This window comes from Entelurus aequoreus, linkage group LG13 (assembly GCF_033978785.1).
Source record: "Entelurus aequoreus isolate RoL-2023_Sb linkage group LG13, RoL_Eaeq_v1.1, whole genome shotgun sequence".
Taxonomy (NCBI): domain Eukaryota; kingdom Metazoa; phylum Chordata; class Actinopteri; order Syngnathiformes; family Syngnathidae; genus Entelurus; species Entelurus aequoreus.
In genome coordinates, this window is record NC_084743.1 from 42,431,016 (window position 1) to 42,456,502 (window position 25,487).

General features: G+C 41.7%; 1 protein-coding gene across 1 annotated transcript in view; it reads left to right on the top strand.

Moving 5' to 3' along the window:
• Positions 1-25,182, top strand: part of LOC133663422 (A disintegrin and metalloproteinase with thrombospondin motifs 15-like) — a 60,940-nt gene extending 35,758 nt beyond the window's left edge. The window contains exons 4-8 of the mRNA XM_062067883.1: positions 14,988-15,271; positions 17,950-18,127; positions 18,229-18,404; positions 21,146-21,321; positions 23,647-25,182. Of these exons, the coding sequence (XP_061923867.1) occupies positions 14,988-15,271; positions 17,950-18,127; positions 18,229-18,404; positions 21,146-21,321; positions 23,647-24,424 (1,592 nt within the window). The 3' untranslated portion in view covers positions 24,425-25,182. The remainder of the gene's footprint in view (positions 1-14,987; positions 15,272-17,949; positions 18,128-18,228; positions 18,405-21,145; positions 21,322-23,646) is intronic.
• The last annotated feature ends 305 nt before the right edge of the window (positions 25,183-25,487 follow it).

Genomic DNA, 25,487 nt, shown 5'->3' on the forward strand with positions numbered 1-25,487 from the left:
CGTTGAAGGACGAGGCGGACGTGTCGGTGATGCTCCTGCAGGGTCTTAGGAAAGATAAGGATATCGTCAAGGTAGACAACAACGAAACGGTCTATCATGTCCCTGAGTACATCGTTTACGAGGGCTTGGAAAATGGCAGGTGCGTTGGTCAGTCTGAACGGCATGACCCGGTACTCAAAGTGGCCCAGGTGGATATTAAACGCCGTTTTCCACTCGTCACCCTCCCTGATGCATACCAGATGGTACTTGTTGTGTAAGTCCAATTTGGTGAAGATGGTGGCAGGGGCGAGAGGCTCGAAGGAGGAACTCAGGAGGGGTAGTGGGTATTTATTCTTTATGGTGATGCAGTTGAGTTGTCGGTAGTCAATACAAGGTCTCAGTGAGCCATCCTTCTTGTTGACAAAAAAGAAACCTGCTGCCACCGGAGACTTGGATGGGGTGATGATTCCGGAGGCGAGAGACTCGAGATGTAGTCCCTCATGGCTTGGTTCTCAGGGAAGGACAGATTATACAAGCGGCTGGATGGAAGGACAGCGTTGGGGAGCAGGTCGATCGCACAGTCGTAGGGTCTGTGGGGCTTGTTCCTTGCTAAACACAGCTGCCAAGTCATGGTAAGTCTCAGGGACTCGGGAGAGATCTAAATGAGGTGAGTCTGGTTTGGGTCTGCAGGGGGAGCCACTACCGATCTGTGGCAGTGTGCGTAGCAGGGGGTGCTCCATGCCAGGATCTTGCCAGTTGCCCAGGAAATGTGGGGGTCATGTTGACACAGCCAAGACCGGCCGAGGACGAGAGGGGCTACTGGGGCGTCCAGTACCCACATGCTGATAGTCTCAGTGTGGTTGCCGGAGAGAGTCAATGATAGGGGAGTTCTGCGGTGCTTGATGGGACCCAAAGGATGTCCGTCTAGGGCTTGGGCGGGGATGAAAGTGTTGAGGGGAACTAAGAGAATTCCCGCTTGTCGGGTGTACTCCAGGTCGATGAAACTCTCATCGGCCCCGGAGTCCAAGTAGGCCCCCACAGACAATGTTCTAGCGTCCCATGTCAAGGTTGCGGGAAAAAGGATTTCAGGGTTCCTCTTCTTCTGTATCGTGGGGATGGTAGTATGGCTCACCAGGATCTCCTTGACTGGTGAGCCAGATATTTTGGCTATGAGGGGCAGTTGCGGATGATGTGGTCCGCGAGGCCGCAGTAGAGGCAGAGGCGATGTTGAAATCTTCTCTCCCGCTCCTCGAAAGACAATCGAGATCTGCCTATTTGCATAGGTTCCGTGGTGGTGGCAGGAGACAAAGTTGTGGTGTATGTCTGTCTCATGGGGAGTCGGCCGGTAGGTCGGGGGAGGGTTGCCGACGCAGAGCTAGCGGAGGCAAGCTCTCTCTCTGCTTCACGTTCCACAAGTCTTTGGTCGAAGAGCAGGGCTAGCTCGATGAGCTCGCGGCAGGAGGATGGTCTATCCCGCAGCAAGCCGTCCTTGATGGTCTCACTCAGGCCTCTCCTGTAGGCGCTCCGGAGAGCCTTGACACCCCATTCACTGTCTACTGCCAGTGTGCGGAACTCCAGAGTGTAAGCGGCCATGGAGCGGGAGCCCTGTCGGCAGGGTGATCGAAGACAGCCTGGAACTCCATTCGGAAGGCGGCATAATCGGAGCTCAACCCCAAAGTCTTGCTAAGGGCTGCAGTGGCCCACCTTAATGCAGGTCCCGTGAGTAGGGAAAACACAAATGCTATCTTAGCCCCATCAGTAGCATAACAAGAAGGTTGGTGTTGAAAAATAAACTCACACTGTACAAGGAAGCCACGGCAAAGCTCAATATCCCCCTCAAAAGACTTAGGGCTGACTATCTTGGGTTCTCGGAGTTGAGACTGTCCTCCGGTGACAAGTAGGGGGTGTTGCCTGGCTAGGACTGAGGGTGTCCAACCTAGCCAACAGGCTGGCGAAAGCGACGTCCAGCTTGTCCTCCAGGTTGGAGAAACGAGTCTGGTGTTGTCGTTGGACAGACTGCATGGCGGACAAGTCAGTAGCAGAGGAAGCTCGGGAAAGGGGGGTGGACTTGGACCTTGGTGTACTGTCTGGTTCCATCTTCGCTGGAACGTACTGTTACGTATGACAAGGGGGAAGGAGACGGCACGACAGCAGGAGGTTTAGCTCAACAGGTTTTATTTGAGCTTTTGATGAATACGTAGGGTGTGTCTCCTACTATGTGTGTGGATGTAAGGCTATGTGTGGAAGTTAACCACCACATAATCTGTTTAACCACCATCGAGGAAGGCAGTCAGAGTACAGGGGGTGATCAGCAGGTGAGGCGCACGGCTCACTGCTGAGACACGGAGACAGTCACGTCCGTTGTGTCCTTGGGCAAGACACTTCACCCTTGCTACTGATGGGTGCTGGTTAGCGCCTTGCATGGCAGCTCCCTCCATCAGTGTGTGAATGTGTGTGTGAATGGGTGAATGTGGAAATACTGTCAAAGCGCTTTGAGTACCTTGAAGGTAGAAAAGCGCTATACAAGAATAACCCATTATTATTTACTGTGGGAACAGTAGACGACAAGAACAGATAAGGAATAGGCACGAGGTGTCAGGGTTGCCTCTGACAGTTTGGTTGCGTTTGTCTTAGTTTTCTGTCAGTGCTTTTATTTTGTCTTCATTTCCTGATTATCTCCCTGAGTGCTTTGTCCCCTCAGCTGTGGCTGATTGGCACCTGGCCACACCTGGTGTCAATCAGCCAGCTGCTATTTGAACCTGCCTTCCCATCCAGTCTGGGCTGGATTATTGTCATGAATACTTGTAGCTCTTACCTGTTACTTGTCTCTGTTCCTGTATGCCGTGGACTGCTTTCTGTCTTTTTGTTCCTAGTTCCTGTTTGCTGGATCCTGTTTCCCGTTTTCCAGTTTGGCGTTCCTGGTTTGTGTCTTTTCTCTATTTTTACTTTTGGACATTAAATAATGTTTTCCTGCTCAATGCCTGCCGTCATCTCTGCATCTTGGGGTTCGTCACCAACACAAAGTGACAGAATAATCCAGCCTTCTAGCACGAACCCCGCAGAGATTTCCATGACGGAGAGGCTTAACAAAGCGTTAGAATTGATGGCTAAATCGAGGAAGAGCTTTGCCTCGTTTTGCAATCCTTCCCACCCATCCCTGTCCTATGTTGGCTTCTCGGGGGACGTCTGGGATCCGTCCCTTGCAGTTGGGGAGGCATAGCTACTTCTCGCCCCAGTGGGTCTGCAAGAGATGGCGCCATCATCTCCGAGGGGTCTGCAACCGACAGCGCCATGCACTCCGGTGGTCCGGCAGACGCCGCCATGCACTGCGGTTGTCCGGCAGACGCCACCATCATCTCCGGTGGGTCTGCAACCGACGGCGCCATCATCTCCGGTGGGTCTGCAACCGACCGTGCCATCGTCTCCGGTGGGCCAGCAGAGGGCGCCACCACCATCGTCTCCTTTGGGACAGCAGAGGGCGCCACCCCACCACCATCGTCTCCGGTGGGCCAGCAGAGGGCGCCACCACCATCGTCTCCGGTGGGCCAGCAGAGGGCGCCACCACCATCGTCTCCGGTGGGTCCTCCCACGCCGGTGGTCGAGCCGCCTCGCCAATTGCGGCGGCGTTCAACTCGCCGTCGCCACCTGACTCTTCCCCGCTGGTTGCGGGGACACTTGGCCTGGCGGCCCACCTTCTTGTCCTCCCTCCACCCTCCCTTGACTTTGGACTGGTTTTGTTTGGGGGGGGGCGGGATTTTTTAATACGTCTGGTATCCGTTATGGGAAGGGGAGCTACTGTCAGGGTTGCCCCTGACAGTTTGGTTGCGTTTGTCTTAGTTTCCTGTCAGTGCTTTTATTTTGTCTTCATTTCCTGATTATCTCCCTGAGTGCTTTGTACCCTTAGCTGTGGCTGATTGGCACCTGGCCACACCTGGTGTCAATCAGCCAGCTGCTATTTGAACCTGCCTTCCCATCTAGTCTGGGCTGGATTATTGTCATGAATACTTGTAGCTCCTACCTGTTACTTGTCTCTGTTCCTGTATGCCGTGGACTGCTTTCTGTCTTTTTGTTCCTAGTTCCTGTTTGCTGGAGCCTGTTTCCCGTTTTCCAGTTTGGCGTTCCTGATTTGTGTCTTTTCTTTATTTTTTACTTTTGGACATTAAATAATGTTTTCCTGCTCATTGCCTGCCGTCATCTCTGCATCTTGGGGTTTGTCACCAACACAAAGTGACACGAGGGAGACAAAGCGAGCGAGAGAGACAAACACAGGAGAGGAGCCAGAGACGTAAAGCTTACTGAACCAGGGCTATGTTCGGGTGTGGAGTAGTCAGCGGAGTGAGCCTTTATGCTGCTGCCTCTCGTCAGGTCCAGGTGTGTAGATTGCAGATTGTCTCCGGCTGCGGAGGGGCATGGGCGCGGTCTGCGCGACACGTGCGGTGGCGTGTCCTGCGGTGCTCACCGCGGCGCCTCTAGGTACTCCCGCCGAGGAGGGGGAAGCAGAATGCGCGTGCGTCGTAACACTTTGTGTGTGTCCGCCATTTTTATTCAGCTGTAGTCCAAAGTTGTATTCAAAAGGTTCCTTATTTTTTTCTAGCTTCTTGTTGTGTGTTGTGTTCAATTTGCTGCCAATGGAACTGGTGCTTTACAGAGAGTAAATGGGACAATGAAAAAGGAGGATTACCTCCAAATTCTTCAGGACTACCTAAAATCATCAGCCCGGAGGTTGGGTCTTGGGCGCAGTTGGGTGTTCCAACAGGACAATGACACAAACACACGTCAAAAGTGGTAAAGGAATGGCTAAATCAGGCTAGAATTAAGGTTTTAGAAGGGCTTCCGAAAGTCCTGGCTTAAACGTGTGGACAATGTTGAAGAAACAAGTCCATGTCAGAAAACCAACAAATTTAGCTGAACTGCACCAATTTTGTCAAGAGGAGTGGTCAAAAATTAAACCAGAAGCTTGCCAAAAGCTTGTGGATGGCTACCAAAAGCGCCTTATTGCAGTGAAACTTGCCAAGGGACATGTAACCAAATATTACCATTGCTGTATGTATACTTTTGACCCAGCAGATTTGTTCACATTTTCAGTAGACCCATAATAAATTCATAAAAGAACCACACTTCATGAATGTTTTTTGTGACCAACAAGTATGTGCTCCAATCACTCTATCACAAAAAATAAGAGTTGTAGAAATTATTGGAAACTCAAGACAGCCATGACATTCTGTTCTTTACAAGTGTATGTAAACTCCTGACCACAATTGTATTTATCGTATACATTGTCCAGACTCATATGACAAAATATTTGGAAATTTGGAAAAACAAAGTACCCTCTTAGAACCGCTGTTTAGCTCTTTAGCTTTAGTGAAGTGTTCAGTGTTGCCAAGTCTGTTAATTTTTAGCGACCTTTGGCTTTTTTTCAAAGTTGCTTGCAATTCTCCTGAGTCGCCGGTTGCATTTAGTTATTTTTTTGGGCTCGCTTTACTGTCTGTGTGGGAAGGTAAGGTAGTTAGTTTTTTGTTCACCAATGTTTCTTGGAAATTGCGCCAGCCCGGTCGACTCAGCACACCCCTAAACACATTCACACACGGCACGTGGCTCTTTGAAGGAGCTGGTGTTCTGCGGCCTTGCACTCAAAGAATCATTTAAAAGACTGGCTTGTTGTTTTGTTCTTTTTAGAAGTCAACCAGTGGTAACTCGTTTTTTTCATGGAAATAATCATTGGTGGTGTTAGATTTGTTCTGAATGCAATAATACCTTGGCTTGCGAGTGCCCTACCTCCTACATTTTTGAGATACCAGCTGTTTATCGACTAATTTTTGCATTAAGTTGTGTGCAAACATTTGGGTTATAAGACAATTGAAGATACCTCCCTATCACTACTTGGCATAGCGAATGCCACAGTGAACCTTGTAAGATTCACCCAACATCTGGTGTCTGACTCATTAGCATTAGCTAGTTAGTTAGCTAGGAGATATATGTTTAGACAGACAAACTTTTGGCTCTGAATCCAGACAGTGACCTCGATCAGCACAGACATTTATTGACTTGTTTCTTAGCCTATTTCTGACATTGAAAGATAGATGAAAATTCAATAATACCATTTTGAGCTATCGATTGCGTGGATTTACATGACGTCATGTCCGGTTCATTAAATATGCGTGGTGGTCAAGCCAACGTCTGTCCTCAATGGGTACAAGGCACCATTTAGCCTTTCTCAAAGAAAAATGCTTTATGCTCCGTTAGTTTCAGCTGTATGAACCTTTCAAATTGCAAAAAATATGAAAGTTTCTTCAGAGTTTCTTGCGAGGTAAACAAGAAGGGCAAACGAGTGCGCAAAATTTTATAAAAGACGACTACAAAAGTGGCACGCACTCCAGTACAAGGGAGCGGAGTCGAGGAACGCACAAGTTTGCAGTGATCACATTGTTAAAGATTTGTTTGATATACTTTTACCTTTGTGTATTTCCCATTGAAGTTTTATCAGGATAATATGTGTATTTGATGTTGTTTCGGAGTTCTTAAAACACATTTTTGCTACAGGTTTTTCATAATGCACCATGTCTAAAAAAAGGAAACCAATTGTGAGTAAAACCTCAGAGACAAGTTTTTTTGCCAACGACAGCAATCATAAATAAGGCTTTCAGCACATGAAATATGTTGAAATCTATAGTTATATTTTGATAAAGACGGAAAACACACACATACTTGTAAAATGCGCGTGCAACAACAACAACAAAGCAACAAACACGGCTGTAAATCATGAAATGCAATCTTACCCAAGCAAAACCAATGCATGATTTAACTGGGAGAGTCTGAATACAAATTTCCTTGACCCAGCCACACACAACAAAGTTGTAGACCTCCATGTTTTTTCCAGTTTTCATCCGTTTTGTCGTGTAGACTGACGTCTGGAGCACAAGATAGTTCGACATATCTGGGAACTCGACCGATAGATAATCCTTGATAACGGCGTGGCGAAGTTGGTAGAGTGGCCGTGCCAGCAATCAGAGGGTTGCTGGTTACTGGGGTTCGATCCCCACCTTCTACCATCCTAGTCACGTCCGTTGTGTCCTTGGGCAAGACACTTCACCCTTGCTCCTGATGGGTGCTGGTAGCGCCTTGCATGGCAGCTCCCTCCATCAGTGTGTGAATGTGTGTGTGAATGGGTGAATGTGGAAATACTGTCAAAGCGCTTTGAGTACCTTGAAGGTAGAAAAGCGCTATACAAGTATAACCCATTTATCATTTGTAACCTACTCAGTGGCCTAGTGGTTAGAGTGTCCGCCCTGAGATCGGTAGGTTGTGAGTTCAAATCTTGGCCGAGTCATAGCAAAGACTATAAATATGGGACCCATTACCTCCCTGCTTGGCACTCAGATCAAGGGTTGGAATTGGGGGTTAAATCACCAAAAATGATTGCCGGGCGCAGCCACCGCTGCTGCTCACTGCTCCCCTCACCTCCCAGGGGGTGAACAAGGGGATGGGTCAAATGCAGAGGACTAATGTCACCACAATCATTGGTATTTTAACTTTAACTTTAATATCACTCGACAAATATTTTTTGATAACGTATAGGCATAGATGCCATTGCATAGTCTTTCTGCACATATCTGCTTTTTGCAGAAAGTTCTAGGCCCCTTGCATCCTCAGAGTGTTTGCGCACTGCTTGCTGCACAACAGACATTTTTGTTTAATTGACTACCAGTGTTTTTAACTTCCGGGAAGACGTCAGGTGACGGAATACAAGCAACGGCGGAATGAAAGAATCAGAGTGAAGCCTCTTGTCAGTCATCCAGAGTTTTTGTCTTTGTTGAATGAAAGAATCAGAGTGAAGCCTCTTGTCAGTCATCCAGAGTTTTTGTCTTTGTTGAATGAAAGAATCAGAGTGAAGCCTCTTGTCAGTCATCCAGAGTTTTTGTCTTTGTTGATGTCCACACGCATACACATACACAGAAATTGAAACTTGCATCCTAAACGTGAGGTAACGTAGGATAAATGATATGGATCAGCCCCAACAATAATGACATGTTCCTTAACCCATTTCTGATAGTTACTGAAAGTTTCATGAAAAGCCGCCTATAACTTTTTGAGTTATTTTGCTAACTAACTAAGTAATGAACAACAATTGTATACATAATAGGTAAATAGTCCCAGGTATTTTGCTTTCTGAATAAATTACCAAGTAAACCTTTTAGATTTTTTTTTTTACAAATATGGCATTATATCAAATAACTTGTAATACGAAAATCATCATTCTTTGTGATTATGCTACAGAGAATTTTCGGGAACTCTGCAATTCCCCGAGTCTTTACATAGCTTCACCGAAGTTGTGCATGCCGCACAGCTGCGCTTGTACTGTTTCAGCTCTTGAAAGCCTATTGCACACGTTGATCAACAACGTTTGCAACCAGCTGGTGCACAAATGGAGCAATTACCAACTAAACAGCCATAGATTTATTTTAGAAAACCAGTGACATCATGCATGCAATTCAAGAATCTGCAAATCAGTGTGTGATCCAGTATCCACATTTAATATCATACTATTTACACTTAATAGTCATTTGTCTTTCCTGTGCTGCTTTTTTAGGCCAAGTTTGTCTCAGTGTAAACTCTTTTAGTGGTGTCTGTTTAAAAAAGACAATTAAACAGAATGATTTACTACCCTCTTTTACTGTGAACACAACTTTGAGTTTAGCGTAACGTAAATCATTTGTACAATATCAATATTATTGCTTGCTATACAAACAATGTGATATTAGTCATATTTTTTGACAAGATAGTGTTATTTGGCCTATTTTTTTTTCCTTCAATTTTTTTTCTCTCAGTTCATTGATATAATACAGTTCCTACCACTCTGACATGGACAGGACAATACAGGTACATACAATACTTTTTGTAATAGTACACTGAAACCCTTTTACCTTACCTGCCTTAGTTAACTACCTTCTTTGTGCCTTTTTGCACATAAGGTCTCTGAACGCTTCTGGTTTCCTTAGTAAATGAGGAACTACCCCATTGCCCAACCTCCAAACTGGAGGACCAGCTTGACTACTCTTCGTTTGGCTTCTCTACCTGTCGACCTGTTTGCCTTGGGTGGCCCTACCAGGAGTTCTAGACTCCAGACGGCATAGCTCTTCAGGTCATGGAAGGACACAAGCACCCTCACCAACGACAAGGTGGTAGCGCTCTCTCACATTTGAGAGAGCGAGGATAAAACCCGCTTCATTTTTTACATGTTGTTATGTTCTAACCTTATTCCAAAATGGAATACATTTATTTTTGTCCTCAAAATTCTACACACAATACCCCATAAGGACAATGTGAAAAGTATTTGTTTTATTTTTTATTTTTGTAGAAATTTTGCTCAAAAATGCTTAAAAATGAAAAACTAAGATATCACATGCACATTTCAGCCTTTAACATGAAGCTCAAAAGTGAGCTCTGGTGCATCCTGTTTCAACTGATCATCCTTGAGATGTTCCTATAGCTGAATTAGAGTCCACTTGTGACGATCTGTATGTTTTGTGTTTATTTCATATCAGTGCTCTTATTTTGATTTTCATTTTCTGCATGTCTCCGCTGAGCTCTGTTTTCCCCTCACCTGCTGCTGATTAGGCAGCCTTGCCACACCTGGTGGTAATAGTCAGCAGGCTTCTATTTATGCCTGTCTCGCGTGCTCCTCAGTGCTCGAGGATAGATTGATGCTATGGACCTTACACGCACGACTGCTTCATCCTCTGTTTGAGTGAATTAAAATCATCTTACCTGATCTTCACTCTCCTGGTTCCTGCATCTTGGGGTCACTAATACCGCAGCCATGCGAGTTTGTGACACCACCTGTATTAAATTCAGTTGGTTGGACTTGATTTGGAAAGGCACACATTTGTCTATATATAACAGACCTGGGCATTCTGCGGCCCACGGGCCGCATCCGGCCCTTTGTGCGTCCCTGTCCGGCCCGCGTGAGGCCAATTATACATTACAAAATAAATTTTAAAAAGTATCTATGTCGAGTGTGCAATACAACGGTGCTGCTTTTGTTTTGAAAATCGTTATCTGTATTACTTCCGTGTGGACGTATGCGTGTGCGTGATTGTGAGTGAATGTGAACAGCTGCAATAATTAATTACAAAATAAAGTTGAAAAAACATCTATGTCGTGCGCGCAATACAACTGTGCTGCTTTTATTTTGAAAAGTATTATTTATGGGCGTGTGTCCGTGTGTAACCTGCGAGTGAAGGTGCACATGCAGCGACAAGTGATGCACGGTTTACACCCGAGACGCTAAAAAGAGAAAAGTTGATGAAGAATGGCGTGTTTTCAACAAGACATGGACTGCCATGCAACGTTCCCTCTAAGGTGCGTGCCTGCGCAATTTCGCACTGCTCAAGCGTTTGCTGCGCGCAGCAAATATATGCCGCGCACCAAATCAAATCCCATCTGAATTCTAAACAAAATAAACATATTTATTCTATGTAATTTTGCAATGCAACTTTGAGTGACAGTGACAACAAGCGGCCCTAACGGTGTTCGTCAACACCGTTCAATTGAACACCGTTCAATTATTGTAACGTCTATCGAGATGCTTCGAGGCCAGGAATTATATCGATCACTTTATTGAGCAAAACTGTTTATATTCGGCCATAACCACACCAAAAACATAAGTAAAACACTTCTATCTCGAAAAACTAGTCATTTTCTGCCGTACAAACCAGGCCAAAACCAACTTGTCATCTGTCACCAACACGCATAGCACTAAACCACTGGTGCGTTTATGGCCACACAAAAAGTCGGACAACTCAAACACCACACAAAGTTACACTATGACTCCTCAGTCATACGTGTGCTTATTTTACTGTCATTTATTATTAATGTTAATTTATTTATATTAGTCATGGAATGCTGTTACACACACTATGTTGAAGTATTACTATTATTATTAATTATTATTATTATTATTATTTATCTTACGGTATATATAAAAAATAATATTGAGCAAAATTTAATTGAAATATTGTCGATGTGGCCCTCCAGCAGTGCTCGGGTTGCTCATGCGGCCCCCGGTAAAAATTAATTGCCCACCCCTGATATATAAGGTCCCACACTTGACAGTGCATGGCAAGGAATTGTCTGTAAATCTCCAAGACAGATGTGCATCGAGACATAAATAAATTTGGGGAAGGGTACAGAAAAATATCTGCTGCCTTGAAGGTCCCAATGAGCACTGTGGCCTAAATTATACGTAAATGGAAGACGTTTGGAAAATGAGCACTGTGGCCTAAATTATACGTACATGGAAGAAGTTTGGAACCACCAGGGGCCTCATGCACTGCAAGTTGCGTGGCTTTCGTACTAAATATGGAGGCATGATCAAATTTCAGAAAATGGCGTAAGCCAATACAAATTCAGATCAATGCAATTGTTCACTCACACAAATCCAAGCACGTTACTTTTTACCTCGCAATCGACTTGGAATCCTTTGCAGACGTGTGCACGGCTTGGCGCGCCCATATAATGCCCAGACCACGTCCCCATATACGTATGCAAATCATATTGAAAATAGACTTGTGCTTGAGCTCGGCACGTTCTGACCAATCACAAGTCAGTGTGTTGGAGCAAACCGCAGAGCGATTGTCAGCCTGTCATTAATTGCCGTGTCTGGGAGAACTGAACACAGGCTGAAATCAAAAATGGAAACGGTCGTGTCAGGAAGAAATTGAATCATAAGATATATTTGCGTGGCCAAAACTGACCCGGGGAAATTAGTGCTGCACCACGTTTGAAAAGATTGTCACTACAATGATACTTAACCCCCCGTCCCCACCCCACCACAGCAGTCCCAAGAGGGACAATTGTGGTAGAAAATGGATGCATGGACTTGCTTCAAATCTTTTAAATGTAAACATGCCAACATATCACAAAGGATACAAAATAGTTGGACTCTTGTTTGATTACTCAATTTATTAATACAATACAGGAGATTCTTGCTGGAATGTCCTGTATCTCTCCTGAATCTCCAATTTATTAATACAATACAGGAGATTCTTGCTGGAATCTCCTGTATTGTATTAATAAATTGAGTAATCAAACAAGAGTCCAACTATTTTGTATCCTTTGTGATATGTTGGCAGAAGCAGCAGACCGAGGAGGTCTGCTGCTGTCCGCGTGACATGGCCAATGAGTCACAGGATTACGTAACAGCAGTAGATAGCAATATGATCGCCGTGATAAATTAATAGATGTCCTCAAAAATATTAATATGAATATGAAACATTAAATGCATTGGCAAAACAAATATTTTGTGCCTTTGCCTTTATTATATTGTTAAAATCAAATGTGGCCAGTCGGAATGTGTGTGTGTTGCTTAGTGCCAGTGAAAGGGATACAGACCCCCTCAGGCCAAGACAAAAGTGTTCAGTTTCAGTTCAGTTCAGTTTCAGTTTATTTCGAACATGCATATGATACAATGTAGTGCATCACATATTTCCAGTTGTTTCATTACAGCACATCCAAAAAGGAGTAGGAAGAAGCTGAGCTTATGCAATCCTACCCCTTTCATGCCATAGCAATTTTATACAGTTTCCTTGTTCTCTGTAACAGAACAGGGAATGAATAATAAATAAATAATATACAATAGTAAGTAAACAAATATTAAATACATAAATAATCTTTATCTAAAAAAAAAAAGTCATTCCATTAGTTGTAAGTCGCAGTATCATCTCAAAAGTTATGAAGATATTTTATAAAGGTTGAAAAGTTACTTTATTTTAATTGCATGCTTTTGACCCCTGGTCAACCATTACTTCAGAACTGGTACGGTTAACATTATGAGCAAAAAAAATAAATAAAATAATCACCATTTTTGGATTTCCCTGCTCTTCCATCTTCTTTTCCATAGACACTATAGCCTGTGTTTCCTCATGCTCTTTCAGTATTTCCTTGAGCATCTTAAGGAAAACATCAGTAGAAGAGAACACACAATAGAATACTAACGGCAAAGACTTTAAAATTGGGACCCATTACCTCCCTGCTTGGCACTCAGCATCAAGTGTTGGAATTGGGGGTTAAATCACCAAAGTGGCCACCGCTGCTGCTCACTGCTCCCCTCACCTCCCAGCGGATAGAACAAGGGGATGGGTCAAATGCAGAGGGTAATTTCACCACACCTAGTGTGTGTGTGACTATCAGTGGTAATTTAAGGGATGATGTTTGTCAAGAAATTATCGAGTTCGAGCCCATTATCGAATCCTCTTATCGAACCGATTCCTTATCGAATCTCTTATCGAATCCAGATAGGTTGTTGTGTGTGCATTGAGTTCCAAAAGCCATAGATGTTATATGACTGGGCCGGCGCGCTGTTTATATGGAGGAAAGGCGGACGTGACTGAGGACAGCATGCGGATGTTATAGGGTGAAGGTTTCAGGTGAGAGAGGACGCTAAAGGCACGCCCCCAGTGAGCATATAGTGCTGTTATGTGCGTTGTAAATAAAAAAATTGCAGACAAACACATCACCAACATGGACGAGGTGCTGCTCACTTTCGACATCCCGGTGAAGCACACTGGAGAAGAAGGGGACCAGCACGCTAGTGAATCGATACGCACAACGGAGCAAGAGAAGTCGGCTTTTACTCTTGTGCTAGCTTGCTATGGTAATGGAAAACGAGACTGACTTTTGAAATGACGAGAGGGAATCTGGCGTGTTTGATGGAGAACTTGCCCAGCTGTTCATTTCGGACACAGAAGATGAGGACTTTGATGGATTTGTGGATGAGGATTGATCAAAAAATAAAGTGAGTACATTGATAAATACTTCAATAAAGTACAACCGAACTCAGCTTTTCTCCTGCTGCCTTTTTAAACAGTGTCCATGCATGCTAGCGTATGTTTTAAGCTTGCGTATGTTTAACCATGCCTTCGCCCAAAAATACGCTGCGCCTTATTTATGCGTTAAATACAGAAATAGCACCCGCAACTGACACAGCGCCTTTTAATACGGTGCGCCCTATCGTTGCGAAAATACGGTATAGTGGCTTCGATAACGGGAACCGGTTCTCAAAAAGGGATTCGAATCCATGGAATCGGTTCTTTTCTTATCGAACAATCGGGAGAACCGGTTTCGAACATCATCCCTACTTTAACTTAACTTTAACTTCGCTTTTTTGATTGCCTCATCTCCTCTTCTTTCCCCGTTTTTCTACAAGTTCCGACTCTATCCTTCTCTCTACAATAGTGCTCCGGATTTTAGGGATCGCATTTTGCTTGAGTCTTTTACATATTTCCTATCCAAGCTTTGACCAAAAACCTTCTTCTTCGAAGTCAGAATTATTAAAATGATCGCTGCTAATTCCACTATTTTCGCTTCGTCCGTCACATTTTGTGCGAGTGAATTTCACTGGAGAGGTCCATATTTTCCTCATATGCTCATCATTTGGAAATGTATGCAGGGTGACCCCATCTTTAGTTGTTTTGTTACAACCTGCAACAATGTAGTTGCTAACTCCTTCAAATGATTCGGGATGAAGATGCCACGAAACCACATATTACACAATATGAAAATGTCCCAAAATGTGATGAAACTCATTAACAAACAAGCCAAATCACTATTGTGTCGATTTTGGGGGAGATTTTACCTTTAGACATACTTTTTTAGGTCCAGAACTATGAAATAACTGGCCATGTTGTCAGCATTAGAGGGCCTTTTTAGCGACAACCAGATATTTTTTTGTACATGTTGCTCCGAAAGTTTTTTCTTTTAGTGGATTTAAAAATAGTGCTTTCACAGATGGGAAGAACAGGAAAAGATACATACCGGAAATAATGTAGTAAAAAGCAGACCAATCAATGGCACAAGATGAGAATTATTTTCAGAGGTGCATGTCAAGCTCCACCAGATGCTTTGGAGAGGCCGATAATTATACCATAATGAAGCCTTTAAACAGGTTCTACTGTTTGTTGAAAAGCGACAGTTGGAATTAATAGAATTTTTTGGGGCTGTTTTATTTCCAGGAGACTGTTTGCTGGATCAGCCCCAAAGACAGTTGGCTCTTCCAGATAACCTTCCTGGCTACAGTTACAGTCTTCATCAACAGTGTGAGCTGGCTTTTGGGGATGGCTCCAAGCCTTGCCCATACATGCAGCCATGCTCCAAACTCTGGTGCACTGGGAAAGCCCGTGGACAGCTAGTCTGTCAAACCAGACACTTTCCTTGGGCGGATGGCACCGGCTGTGGCACAGGCAGGGTGTGCTACCAAGGGGCGTGCACTGAGAAGAACATGACGATGCATATCAAGGTGAGACATTGCAGAAAGCATTTTAGTGCTATGAACTTGAAGCCAAAGTGTTGGCTGTACATGTTTTTTTGCCTTCTCACCCACTTGCAACAAACAATGCACAAATTCCAGTTGCACAAAGTACCTCAAATTGTCATGAATCTGCCAGGACTGACACCAACCCATTTTAAAAATCTTCAATAGTTGGAAATCATTAAAGACAACTTCTAACGTTTATTGTGTGTAACATTTAAACAAAAGTAATACAACAGAACAATGGTACCTTGGCTTATGAATTCACTTTGTTCCATGACGGAGCTTTGCAACCCAAAATACTAGCTCAAATTAACATTCCCCATTGAAATGAATTGAAATTTTAATAACAAACATTTTAACATGTTTTTTTATAGAAGAAAACAAAGTTCTAGCTAACCAATATTGTATCAAAATAATACAATAAAATGTACGACAAATACGTTTTCTGAAGTAATGCAAGAATAATGTACATTTATCCTGGAAAGCGGACTTCTACTGTATCTTCTTTGAGCTGTTTCTCTGTCAAACACATCAGCAGCAGGTTCTCCATATTTTCCTGGACAAATGTATGCCATTTACAAATTACTTCAGCACCCTTAAATGGCGTTATCGATTAATTTTGCTTGAGTATAGTGAAAGTTGTAGCAGAAAATATTCACTTCGATTGCACAAAATCCTTGAAATTGCCACAAATGTGCCACAACTGAGACCTACTAGAATTGAAACCATAATTACTTCTGTAAACACTGCAGCACGTGTGACGCCATGTCTGCATGCAGGTCACTTTGCGTTCACACTAGACGTCGCAATAATTTTGTAATGTGAACAACTACATAAAAATATTGTATTTGACAAAAAAAAAAAATCTGAATTAGACATCTTATCCTGCAATGTAAACATAGCCAAAGTCCACCGTCCTTCACATTCACTTTCTTTGTTCCCATGGTTGAAAAGACAAAGGCTATGCTCACAATGCAGGTCAGTTCCTGTTTTTTTTTTTTTTTACTCATATGTGACATGTAAACCTGGCACAAATATACAGAGAGGTGCACTAGTAAACAGTGGGCAAAGAAGCAGAAAACAGTCAATAGTGAAAATATAATGTTGGAGAAGTGTAAAAACTATAAGAGGACCTACATATATATATTAGATACAGTATATGTTATATTTTATATTTCTACTACGGTACATTTTTAGTCTACTTTATATCCTTATTCTTATCCTTTCCATTATTTGTAACTGAGCTACTGTGTGGAACAATTTCCCTTGTGGATCAATAAAGTTTGTCTAAGTCTAAGTCTAAGTCTAAGTCTACATTAGTGTCCTAATGCTTGGCCTGCTCACCCACATGCAACAAGTGCCCGGCATCTCCACAAACTACCATAGCTAACATTATTGTCCTATTCCTATTCTCCTACATGAAATAATAAATGTCGATTCCAGTTGAACAAACTTCCTCAAATTGTCATAAATCTGCCAGGACTGAGGCCATCCCAAATCAGGGCACATTCACATACACAGTCACATATTTTTTTGGTAATGTGAATGACTACATTAAAGATCTGATTTCATTGAGCATCATACCTTACAGTGTAAGCGTAGCCAAAGTTTGTTGTCTTGCTATAGCTAATGCTAGCAAGTGAGACATTGGGTGTTTTGATTGGATCTTATGAGGTTCACTGTGACATTCGCTATGTCAAATCGAGGTGTGGACGCTCTTAACCAGAATTTTTGGTCGCAGCCTTAAGCATGAAAATTAACGGAGAAACTGCTTGTATCCCAAATAAGCTTGTAAACTGTAACTTTCTTAGATTTATGTCTGACATTGCTGACTGCAGCATCACTTCTCGACTGACATTTGATATCTGTTGACCAGATTTTTTAGGCAGACAGTCACCAAATAGTCCATACGTAACTCATTGACTATTTGTCTATTGCAGGGGTGTCAAACTCATATTAGATCGGGGCCACATGGAGAAAAATCTACTCCCAAGTGGGCCGCACTGGTAAAATCATGGCACGATAACTTAAAAATAAAGATAACTTCACATTGTTTTCTTTGTTTAAAAATAGAACAAGCACATTTTGAAAATTTACAAATCATAATGTTGTTGGGTTTTATTTTTACACTTACATATTGCGGTTAATAGTATTCTATCTTTATTTGTCGTTATCTATACTTTCTGAATAAATTATGTGATAATGTTCATCAGTCAACTCATTGGTGTTCATTTTCAATTTATCAAGATAAAAAAAGAATATATCAAAATCAAATTGCAGGATGTTATCTATGTAGTTTGCTCATTTTCCTCAACTGGTGCACTAACATCATGTGGTTTATTTTTTTTTACATATGTAGCATCATCTACAAATATACAAATACTTGCTATTGCGACATCTAGTGGACACATTTAGAACAGCAGTTTCTTTCAATCAATTTCAATTTCGGCTAATTTTTATACTTAGCAAACTCATCCCGCGGCCCGGATAAAACCTGTTCGCGGGCCTGGTCCGGGCCGCGGGCCGTACGTTTGACACCACTGGTCCAGTGGACAGAACACGTGTGGTAACATATTACCCAAATCATTTTGTAGCAGACAGGTGTAGCAGGTATAAATGCTGTATTTGTGGTGACCCGAATATATTTTCTAAATTTCTCCTAGGTGGATGGTAGATGGGGTAAGTGGGGTGCATTTGTAGAATGTTCCAGAACTTGTGGTGGAGGTGTCCAGCTGGCCAAAAGAGAGTGTAACAATCCAGTCCCTGAGAATGGAGGCAAATATTGCTACGGCCTTCGAATTAAATATCGTTCCTGCAACCTGAGTCCTTGTCTTGATACAGGTACAGTGACAGTCTACAAAAGACCTAGTAAAGGACACTCAATGTCACACATGACAAATAAGTTGCCATTATTTGTTTACCGTGTTTACGTGTGACTACAGGGAAGAGTTTCCGTGAAGAGCAGTGTGAGGCATTCAATGGCATTAACCTGAATACAAACAGACTGGGCTCCTCTGTGGTCTGGGTTCCCAAATATTCTGGCATTTCCCCCAAGGATAAATGCAAGCTCATCTGCCGTGCCAATGGAACCGGTTACTTCTATGTTCTTGCTCCAAAGGTATGTACTGTAACTAATTGTAACATTCTGCTGCTCATTTCTTTGTCTTCCTTTGCAAAAGTTGAATCAAGGCAACTTATTTTAACATATTAACCCCTACACTTTGTCTATGATAGGGAAAGTGCCATTTGTTTCTGGTCAAAATAATTTTACACTAACCACAAAAAAATGGACTAGGGTTGTACGGTATAACGGTAGTAACGAATTAAAAAAGGGACATTGCTGTCTTTGAAAAGTTACGGTAGTTTTTTTTCATATGCCTGATGACGCTCTTGGCGTATGTCGCGAGTGAACATAAACACACGCACATACCACTTGCAAGCAGTAACACTGTGGAGACAGAAGAGAGAGAATGGATGTATTTTGTCTCTAAAACGATAAAGGTGGTGGAGCTATAAACATTCAAGCGCTGCTCTGAAATTGGTGGCTAGCTAGCTAGCGGTTAACGTCCGTCCACACAGTGTTTTAGCATCTTCCAAAAAACACATTTTTCCTCCATGGCAACAAATAAAGTATGTTTCTTACACATATCATTCCTGCAGGAGGGGAGGAATAGATAAACATGCTTTACTAAACATATTAGGAGGATACAATAGCTAACCGCTAACAGCAAGTTAGCGCTCCGAATGTAAACAAATAGGTGGATCGGCACAAATATCGACTGGAACGTTGAGACGTAACGAGTGGGTACTACAATGATTACATCGATATTTTTATTTATCACAAAATCCTTTGTCTTTTCTGTTGTTTAGAAACTCAGGACATTTTAATTATGACCAATGTATGGCCCTGTAACTACAGTACTTGGTATTTGATTTATACCCAAATTTGTAAAGTTATATAAAGTACCCAAACAACAGTAGAATAAGTGATTGTTGACATTTTAACAGAAGTGTAGATTAAATATTTTAAAACAGAAAAGTAAGCAGACATTAACAGCAAATAAACAAGTACATTAATCCATCAATCCATTTTTACAGCTTGTCCGTCATAACTTTGTAACTTATTTGTTTACTTACTTCTAAAAGAGAAGTTGTCTAGTATGTGCAATATGGTACAAAACCCAAAACCAGTGAAGTTGGCACGTTGTGTAAATGGTAAATAAAAACAGAATACAATGATTTGCAAATCCTTTTCAACTTATATTCAATTGAATTAACTGTAATGACAATATGTTTAATGGTCAAACCGAGAAACATATTTTTTTTGCAAATAATCATTAACTTAGAATTTAATGGCAGCAGCACGTTTCAAAAAAGTTGGCACAGGGGCATTTTTACCACTGTGTTACATGGCCTTTCCTTTGAACAACACTCAATAAACGTTTGGGAACTGAGGAGACCAATTTTTGAAGCTTTTCAGGTAGCTTTTTCAGGTGGCTTTTCATTCTTGCTTGATGTACAGCTTAAGTTGTTCAACAGTCCGGGGTCTCCGTTGTCGTATTTTACGCCACACATTTTCAATGGTAGACAGGTCTGGATTACGGCAGGCCAGTCTAGTACCCGCACTCTTTTACTACAAAGCCACACTGTTGTAACACATGCAGAATGTGGCTTGGCACTGTCTTGCTGAAATAAGCAGGGGCGTCCATGAAAAAGACGTTGCTTAGATGGCAACATATGTTGCTCCAAAACCTGTATGTACAAAAGTACACAAAGTGGCACTTTATTCATATGAAAGAGAAAGCAAAGTTAAGGCAAGATTCCTAATCATGAATTATATATTTTTTTGTAGCATTCTCGTTTCATTTCCAGTGACTTTTTATGGTAAAGAATATACATGCATTGTTCAGAACTGCTACTGTTAATTTCAAACTAAGAAATCGTAGAAATTAGGGAATTCTGATTTTAGCTTTTTACCGATTTCCAATATACCGATGCTGTCCAGTCCTTCATTTAAAATACTGATATCAACTGTTACAGATATTTGCAGCAGCTTTTTTTTTGGTCAAACTAACATCAGGTCACACGTTGTGTAATGAACAAACATATTAAGCTTCTTTTGCTTGTAGCAAATAAACGCTGCGCAAAATAACACAAATATGGCACTTTTGATACACCGCAGTATCTAAATTGAAGATTTTGTGGCGTACTTTGTTTGGCAGTCTTTGAATACACCATAGATGTGTGCTGTGAAGCAGGAAAACAATTTATAACTTTTCAATGTTGTCACCGATAGACTTGTACTTTCTAGGTTTTTTGTCCGTGTTGTCTCTTGTCTCCATTTTAACTGGCAATTGCTGAGTTTTTTTTTTTTTTTTTTCAACACTGCCGGTCGCTTGTCCGTGTTTTGCTGCATAAACACTGCCTGTGATTCTGATGGATTATTTCTGAGGTAAAATGTTGGATTAGGAGCATTGAAAAAAGACGTGTCTTACTCAGCCCTTTGCATAACCAGCGCTTTACAGTCATTGCAAATTGCTTATTTACTATCCGATGGCGAAATATGGAAATAATTCCAGACTGTGGACTGTTGGCAAAAAACAGCAAAAACAATTATATGATCCGGTATCACATTGGAAATAATATTGGACAGCCAATATTCCATACCTTGTGATTTTATAGACGTATTAAGGTAACTGTTAATCATTTTGTAGATAAGTGTACCAGATACAAGAACTGGTTGCTGCTACACCATGGACTGAGTTTCTACAGAGAAAATTAATAAAAAAAGTTTTCTCAGGCTTTTTTTTTTTTTTCTGTATTTTTTAGCCTTAATGATGCACTATTCAAATTCTGCAGGTTGTCGACGGGACACCTTGTTCTCCAGACTCCAGTGCGATTTGTGTTCAAGGGAGATGTATTAAAGCAGGCTGCGATGGGAAGCTTGACTCCAAGAAAAAGTTTGACAAATGTGGTGTGTGTGGCGGAGACAACCAGGGCTGCAAGAAGGTCTCAGGAATGTTCACAAAACCCATGTAAGTAATTCTGTTTGCACATTTGAGTCTCGCAATCCAAACAAGAGGGACACAAAAACAACTACTTTTAAGGAGAATTTTCTGCCTAAACATTATTTTACATTAGGGGTGGGCCATACTTCACAATTTGTTCTCATTCGATTACAAGTTAAGTACATAGTCAGCATTGCTGATACCGAAAAAAATACTTTTTATCTGAACATTTTTCAAGACTATTTTCAGATTTATGATTTTTTTCTAAATCGGGATTATAATCAGAATAAAACGGAGGAAAAATTCTAGGCCAAATAACAACAAATAACATTTTGTGTAAACAATATTAAAATGTAGGCATGTGATTCTTACAACAATTTCATTCCAATTCTTAGGGTGACGATTAGTTTCAGAACCAAATCTTAATTCAGCACGATTCTCGATTGAAACACATTCTCACAATATATTATTTGGTGTAAAAATAATAATAAAACCTTTTAAAACAGGTTTTTAGGTTACACAATCTCCTATTGGCTGCTGACGTATGGCATATACGTGCAGTGAGTGTGGAGATGGCCTAAAAAACGTATTTTGTACATTCTTAAGAAAAAAAAGTTTGGAAAGGAAATAAATAAGGATCCGGATTTGTATGTGCAAAGATTTATTTCAGCACCCCTATGATAAACACAACAATATAATACAATGTTACAATATCACCAAAATAATACAATTATTCCCTTTTATTACACACGATTGCAAAACAAAGACAATTGTGCAAAAAAAGTAAACAAAAGCAAAAACTATTGGCACGCTAATTCTTTGACATTTTGAAACTGGAAGTAAGATTTGTGCATGTACAAAAACGTTGTCATTTTAGTCAAGCTTCACAGTGAAATTACTTCAGCTCTGTCAGACAAGGGCAACAAATAGCATATAGAAACACAATAACAATGAAAATATGCAGAAATGGATGAAAACCATATCAACAAACTACTATAGGTTAAAACAAATCGTTTATTACCACCCATTCTCCAGTGCATCCGTAAAGTATTCACAGCGTGTCACATTTTCCATATCTTGTTATATTATAGCCTTATTCCAAAATGAAATACATTTATGTTTGTCCTCAGAATTTTACACACAATACCAATAATGACAATGGGAAAAGTATATATATATAATTTTAAAAATGTATTGAAAATATTAAAAAAATCATGTACATAACTATTCACAGCCTTTGCTCAATACTTTGTTGATGCAACTTTGGCAGCAGTAGGTTGTATTCAGTCATGTGACTTTTGAGCTGAAGTAAACAAAGTGGTGGGCCACCAAACCAATATGTCTACTGTGCAGCAAACAGAGTGCGAACTATGTACGCAGGGGGCCTAGATCTGACCACTAAAAGCAGATACGAGCAAAAAATTCAACTATGCAATGGACTTTATTCCTAATAATAATAATAATAGATTTGATTTATATAGCACTTTTCTATACACAAACACTCAAAGCACACACACGTGATTTTTAAATGTTTTTATTTTGAAATGTTTTTATTTTTAATAAATTTGCTAAATTTTCTTGATAAAAAAACCCAAAAACGTTTCACATTGGCATCATGGAGTATTGTGTGTATTTTGGAATAGGGTTGTAACATAACAAACTGTGGAAAATGTGAAGCGCTGTATGTCTCCCTCCAAAGTAAATGTGCAAGTAATGGCTTGTTTATATTTTTGGTTCTGTTGACAACCGCTTATGTTGACATGAATAAGCCGATAAAACAAGCTTCTCTGTACATTTTCACATCCATTAATTTTGACACGAAGATCTGCAAAGAATAATTTTCTTTTGGTCTTTTTTCTAACAAAAGAAGGCATTTCCACTCATGGCCCAGGGGCCAAATCTGCCCGGTAATGACACCAGACCGGCCTGTGGGTTCAGTTCAAAAGTTTCTTGCAGCTTAATCCTACAACCTCTGGCATGCTCATGTGGTACAGAGGATCTTGGACCAGTGTAAACACATTGGCAGATCCTTGTATTCACATTTTAACCTCTTAAAAGACAGCGTCCACTGCAGTGGACACTTGTATTTTGGGTAGCACGGCCATTTTCTTTCTGCAATTTGTAACTCTGACAAAAAAATAGACCAAAAACAAATGGCCACTCCAATGGATGCTGTTTCTCAAAATAAAAATGAACAATGAAGGGAGAGGTTCGGCTCGGTCCTTAACTTTCTGGACCAGTGCCCACTAGAACAATTTATTTGAATAGACCTGGTTTAGGAAGTTCATATATATTTTGAAGTCAACTCGACTGCAATGGCATTAACCTGTTAACATCTATGCTCTTTTCCAGTCACGGCTACAACTTTGTTGTGTTGGTGCCTGTTGGTGCCTCCAACATAGACATCCGCCAGCGGGGCTACCGAGGAATTGTCAGTGATGAAAACTACCTAGCGGTGAAAAACAGGCATGGGAAGTATCTACTGAATGGAAACTATGTGGTGTCAGCCGTAGAGCGTGATCTGCTGGTGAAGGGCAGCCTGTTACGTTACAGTGGCACTTCAACGTCTGTAGAGATTCTTCAGGCCACCAGACCGCTGCAAGAGGCACTGACAGTGGAGGTGCTCTCAGTGGGAAAGATGACCCCTCCCAGAGTGCGCTACTCCTACTATATTGCCAAGGAGAGTAAAGAGGAAAAAATTCTGCGGAAAGAGGAGAGGGGCCACGTGGCGCACAACAGCGTCTTATTGGATAAGAACAAAGTAGAAGCCAAGAAAAAGGTGATGGGGAAGCGGCCGATAGAGCACTGGGTGACAGGAAACTGGGATGCGTGCACGGTGACCTGCGGTAGCGGTCTGCAGAAAAGGTTGGTGCAGTGTCAGAGTGTGGAAGGGCATCCTGCAGTCGGTTGTGACAGTGCTGGCAGGCCTGTTGCTCTGAGATCATGTGGGGATCCTTGTCCCGTCTGGGATATTGGGGCCTGGTCGCACTGTTCCAAGTCCTGTGGAAGGGGCTTTAAAAGACGGCCAGTACGCTGCATGACAGAGAACGGTCTCGGTCTGCCAAGAGACCACTGCTCTGGGAGAAAGAAGCCTCAGGAACTGGACCTTTGCAATCTGAGGCCGTGCTAAAGCTGATTAAAACAACATTTGACATCAGTGGGTTTTGTGGGATAATGAAAACAAAAGCCATTGATGACAATTTTTTTCCTTTCCTCAACTGTCTAACCAGCTGAGGCAAGTTGGACTTTGGTAAGTCTACCTCTTCCTGGATGTGTGAAATATGACACATTTTGCCTGAAGCAAGCGCAAAGAGAGCAAAAAACAAACTGCCAAAAAAGACACTTGTGAGAGTTTGCTTCAATCCTGTGTTGTTATCAAGTAGCAAACTTTTACCTGTGTCTTGGTGCTCATTTCACAGAAGAACTGGCATTAATGTGAAAGACAGTACTGTAAAGGAAATATTTTACTGGAATATATTTTTCTGTGGTAAAATCATCTTTGTAGTAAATTTAAACAAAAGTTCAGTTACAATCTGATGATAAAAGTACTGTCATGATCATGTCTTACCTGTGTCCAGTCTTGCTGTTCTCTACGTTCTCTTCTCATGCCCATGTTTGGAGTTTCCTGGAGCACACCTGATTGAACTCTGCAAATGCGGCCTGAATAAGCAATGTGGCTGCGGCAAAAAGATGCACGACTATTTCTTCTGTCTTTCTCAAGCTTACGTACCGTTACGAGTCAAAACTAACAAATCTTGGACCCTAAAACAAAGGCGGATAAGCTGAGCAGTATAACAATGTTTTTTCAACAAAAAACACACTCTAGACAGTGAGTTTAACAAAATATACAATAATGATATCGACATGAATAAAAATACCATATTTTTTGGACTACAAGGCACACCTAAAAACGTTGCAGTGCGCCTTATAACCCGGTGCGCCTAATGCAGATAAGTATTACCAGTAGATGGCAGTTAGACATAAGAGATATGTGTGGACTGGAGGTTCAATAAATGACGATAGCAACACCAAAACGTTGATGTTTCACTGAGAATATAAAACATCACAAAATCTGTCGAAATGTTTTAGTGCGACTTTGGTAAGCTGCGAAGCCACACCCCTTGATGAAATGCAGAGCATTAGGGCGACCGTAGTCAGCCAAACTGTGCTTCAACATCCATCCATTTTCTACC